General features: G+C 34.3%; 1 protein-coding gene across 1 annotated transcript; it reads right to left on the bottom strand.

Moving 5' to 3' along the window:
• Positions 1 to 1,902: 1,902 nt before the first annotated feature.
• On the bottom strand, positions 1,903 to 2,655 carry LOC145038359 (uncharacterized). The gene has a single exon (XM_078986746.1). The coding sequence runs from the start codon at positions 2,653 to 2,655 to the stop codon at positions 1,963 to 1,965; it is 693 nt and encodes a 230-aa protein (XP_078842872.1). The 3' UTR covers positions 1,903 to 1,962.
• Between the last annotated feature and the right edge of the window lie 2,685 nt (positions 2,656 to 5,340).

The raw sequence follows: 5,340 nt of genomic DNA, 5'->3' as shown, positions 1-5,340 counted from the left end.
TATAAAATTCTCCCTAAAATTAATATATATCCGATGGATATATGCCACAAAATAACAATAAAAGAAAATGCAAAGGAACAACTGGTCTATAACTAGGATACTATGTTAAACCACCTCTCATTTGCTACAAGAAACATAATATCGTTTCATGCTAATCAAAGTTTTTTTCTGGATCTCAGGAGAATTATCTTTCTAAAACATGTTTTAATCGCTAATGGTGGCTGTTGTAGGGATGAAAAATGAAAATATAGTTTAAATACTTAGAACATTTCCAATACGAGTTTTTTTATTTTTTATTTTTTTTATTTTTTTTTTATTATTATTATTTGGTTGAGTGGTTAAAATAACTTAACACTAACAGAGAAGATGACTTTTTTGCTAATTTTTATTGATCACTCATATAGTTTAATATTTTGAACACTCAATCATTTTTATTCAATAATATTTCATTTTATCCTCTTGATTTGGTTTTATGTATTTATTATTTATCTAAATTTTATAGATAAACAAATATATAAATATATATACATATACTATAATAATATATGAATCGTTTTGTTTGAGTGAATGTTTAATTGTTTATATTGAAATATGGTGTGTTTAAAAGATGATTAGTTAAACGAGAAGGTTTTATATAACATTTTAGATACATAATCATAAAATATTTCTATTAATAAAAAAAATGTCATAAAAGAGTTTAACCACTATACAAACAAGTTAGTTAAGAGTCAATATTAATAAAATAATAAGATGACAGATATCTTATATTGAAATATGGTATATTTAAAAAACGGTTAGTTAAACGAGAAAGTTTTATATAATATTTTAGAATGACGAGGATAAATTATTTTAATTAATAAAAAAAATCATAAAAGAATTTAACTATTAGAAAAACAATCTAATTAAAGATCAATATTAATAAAATAATAAAAGGTATCTATCTATATCTATAAAATAGGTTTAGCATTGAATATGCTTTTAGAATTATTTTCATTTTTCACATAAAGACATTAGTTTATATTTTATACATAGACACAAGTTTGACTTATATACATACATACGCGAATTGAAGGGGTATATATATACCGGTGCAACCCTTTAACATACTTTAAGTGCATAACTAACTTTCAGGAGAATAACTAACATAACTGCTAACCAATCTTAACCTTTGTAACTTCCATTCTAGCTTATACTTCAAGAGCCATTGTTTTTGTCATCCTACAATTGTGTCAATGGGTGTTACAAGACCTTCCATTCAAGGGGGCTGACTTTTATAAGAAGCTAATTGACTAAAGCTTTATGGGAGGTGGAGAAGTGTCTTGCGGCTGCGATCATGGTTGCCTCTGGGCCACAATTAGGCTTAACTACAGCTCCCATGTCCTTTGTAGTTTTTCCTTCATCTGATTTGCAAGAAAAGCAGTTGAACATCCACGAGAACCAATTTAGATTCTTCTTCTCATTGCTACCCATCTCAATTCTCACAAGAAGAGGATAATGTTTTTCTTTGATTTCTTGGTTAACTTAATAAGTATGTATGTGATTCAAACAAGCAGCTGTGTGTTTGTTTATATACATACATATGATGTCTTGGTCATCAAGGCTGATTGATCAAAGGAAAAATCCCAGAAAATTCTATTTTCTTGAAGAGAATCTTGACCATTGACCAGTCTTCACTTTTTTTTCCTCTTGTGCAAGCAACCAACAGTGGAACGCTGGTGTATATATGCTTAGTGTCATCATCAAATTATTATCCAATTTGAAATAATTATCATTATTCTAATAAACAAAAATCCGTGTGATCAAACTGCGTTAGGAAATTTTTTTATCATTAAATATCTTGAAACCAACAAAAATTGTCAAAGCTTTAATAACACGTACGTTCAGATATATAGAAGGCTACAATGTTTGAATATAACCCAAATAAGAATATAGAATCGAATTCGAAAAGAATTAATTAGAGGACTAAATGATGGGTGTTGCAGCGGCGTCGTTTTGTCCGTCAACATCTCTGTCGAAACATGCAATTGCAAAGCACAGCTTCTCATCTATGCGAAACGACCAAACCTGAATCTTTTTGTTTATCTCCAAATCCTTTTTATTCGCCTTCACAAAGCGGTTCCACTCGGTTTTAAGGACGTAGTTGCTGGTGCTGTTCATGTGCCACATCTTCAACATCATCGGCTTCTTATGCATCTCCAATCTTGGCCCCAACAATTTCACTTCAAACTCCTTTCCCTTCTCCAAATCTTCTTTCTCATTTTTCCTCAAGAACTCATCCGGTTTGATCACTTGTTTCATCGGCATACTCAACCTGTTCTGGTTTTTCTCCAGATCACTTTTGTACAACGTTTTCTGGATCACCACCTTCGCTTCTTTCCCCTTCAGCTTATTCGTAATGAACTCTTCCAACTCCTGGGTTATCTGGTTCTTCACAATCTCCACCTTCTTGTTCTTCTCTACTGTTGGACTACTTTTGAACCTTTTTCTTTCTTCAACTGCTTTCTTGGGTAAGACATCAATTAAATTCATCTTTTCCACAACCAATTTAAGGATCTTATGTAGATAGTATATATCTTCAGACTCCTGTTGTCCCATAGCAGCATGCAAATAAACACGCTTGCAGTAGCGCCTAGTTCCTGTTGTATCTTCTGCCATCATCTTTCTTTGCTTTTCAGTCAAAATATCTAAATTTTGAATGACAGAAAAAGTTGCTTATGAATGATTAGCCTTTGCGTTTGCGTGCTTATTTATAGATATGGGGAAGTAGTGTTAGTTGTTGGATTACACAAGTAACCTAATATAAATAGGAACTTTAGTTATATGTTATGGTTAGTTTTATAAGGAAAGTAATATTTTTTTTAATTTGGCAATTACTGTCCTTTTAACGGTTTATATGGTGAAAGAAAGGAAGGTTTGCTTATTTTCTTTCGTATCTACTACCCGTATAATTATGTGGATTCGGTACACATAGTAATCAAGGCGCGCTCTATCTCACTTACCTCCGTAATATTTATATGGAGTGCGTATTTCTTTTTTTAGTTAATAGATTTTATTTGCCTTATCATATAGTTAAATGAAATATTAAAATATTTTTATAAAATGCTATCAAAGCCTATCATTCCCACATATAAAATAGGAAATTCGAGAACATAGTAAAGTAGGTGTGAAATGCCCTTAAGAAATAAATAATGAATTGTACATAATTATTTCTATTCAATTAATATCTACTACTCACGATTTTAGAATAAAATTTGACTATATCAATTATTGTTTCATTGCTGTAAATATGATCCATAAATTTAAAATATTTTATTTTATTTTATTTATTTTATCGAGATAAACAAAATTCAAATCACAAGACACAAAGACTTGAACACTTTTTAAATGAGAAAGTAATCAACCATTGTTTTATATAGTTTATTTTGACTTTTTATTTATTAAGTAGGATCACTACAAGAATAAACATTTATATAGGGACGATATTTGCCTTCCCTATTGGCTACCTATAGGAAAGACATGTCGTCGCCATAGTGTTGACAATTTTTTTTTTGATTTTTGAAGCTATAGCGACAACTTCTCGTCTCAACATTTTAAGCGGGAAAGGAAATGGGTTTGGCGTATTCTTGAAACACCTGTAACGACGACTTATTGCTCTAACAAATAACGAAAATTAAAAATAACATATTTTTTTAATTATTCGTGGAAATAAATCGTTTTGGGGATAATTATAGGGACGACTTGTCGTCCCTATAACTTTCTATGCCCATATTTAGGAGAGTAGCCCCCATCGTTTCATTCACGCACGCTTAATCGTCAGTCTCTCTCTCTCTCTCTCTCTCTCTCTCTCTCTCGATCAATCGATCGGAATTTTTTCCCCTGGGGACTTCCTCACCTCTCACTCCCGGAAAATCTTCTTCCTCTCTCTCGATCCTCATGCTAGTTGTCGAAGAACACCGACGATTAGATTCAACGCCGACGATTCCAACTATCGGTTTCATTTTCACCTCTGACTCTTTCTCGATCGACTAGAAACCAGGTCTTAATTCGGAATCAATAAGCACAGATCTCATCTACTTGGCTCCAGATAATTGACGGCAAGGGCGGCCTTTGCACTATTGCTCCTTGACATGAAAGGCCGTGTTCTGGTGTGGCACGACTACCGTGGCGACGTCTCTTGTAACATCATGTTTATTAAACAAATAAATAGATAGAAATTGATGAATCATTTGTTGCTCTAAACCAATATTATTTAGTGGGTGTTGGTTTTGGAAAGCCAAATGTTATAAATTGAATTATTCGGGGGATAAAGTGTAATTTCGGGACTTGTTTCACATAGGATTTTAGTAGTCAGTGGGTGTTTCATATTATTGGGACATATTATATAAGGATTTTAGTAGGCAGGGGCTGATTGGCAACAGTTTGGACTTGAATTGAAAGACATTTCACAAGGCAGGGTTAAAAGGATAAATTGTGGATTGCGTTTGGAAGAAAGAGGGAAGGAAGGGACCGGTTTGCGGGTATTTAAGGGTTCTAAACCCTAACCCTAAGGGAAGAAATCAGCCGCCACCCCACCTTATCTCTCCTGTTTGCGGCTGCACACCTCACGACTCCTCCATCACTAGTCATTGTTTCCTCGTCGGTTGAGGCCGGAGAATCGGCGAGATGCCACCATCGTCACCCTATTGTTGTTCGATTGGTGATGCAACCGAAAACATCGAAGACCGTTGTCATGGCCGTGTACCGCCTTAAACTACCGTTGTGGTTGCTGCTTCCGTCACCACGCACTACTATATGGGTGGTTGTGTCCAGTTTTCCAAACACTGGTGTAAGAGTGTGTTTCTACTTCCGATGTGCATGTGTGTCGTGTGTGTGATTTGTTAGCTGGAAGTGATAAGAGACTAACATGGCCGCCACCATGAACCACCACTGGCCACCACAAGTGTGGCTGTGTATGTATTATTTTATAAGTGTGTGTGTTATTTAGACATTCTTGTAAATTGTATTGCAATCCGTATCAAAATAACGAAAAAGAAAAGTATAAACCACCACCATGAGGTGGTGGCTGCCGCCTCTTACCGCCATCGGCCGCTATATCGGGTGGCAGTGTATTTTTCCTTGCCGTGTTTGATTTGGTTGGGATGCTTGAAGCCCTAATGGGCCTAATGAACCCTAATTGATCAAAAGGCCTACCTATTGGGCCTATTGGGCTAAGATGGGTTGGAAACCCTAACTAAGCTTTGGAAAACCCTAATGTCATGAAACCCTAATTTGGGATTTATCGGGACCTCATGAGGATTATTTATTGAACTTGAAATATTAACTAACAAACATTGGCAAATT

Source organism: Lactuca saligna, chromosome 4, assembly GCF_052625555.1.
Source record: "Lactuca saligna cultivar CGN05327 chromosome 4, ASM5262555v1, whole genome shotgun sequence".
Lineage (NCBI taxonomy): Eukaryota > Viridiplantae > Streptophyta > Magnoliopsida > Asterales > Asteraceae > Lactuca > Lactuca saligna.
This window is presented reverse-complemented; position numbering and strand designations above follow the sequence as displayed.

Bases quoted from the DNA above. Each gene is read 5' to 3' on its own strand.
- LOC145038359 (XM_078986746.1), bottom strand. From the start codon at position 2,655: ATGGCAGAAGATACAACAGGAACTAGGCGCTACTGCAAGCGTGTTTAT.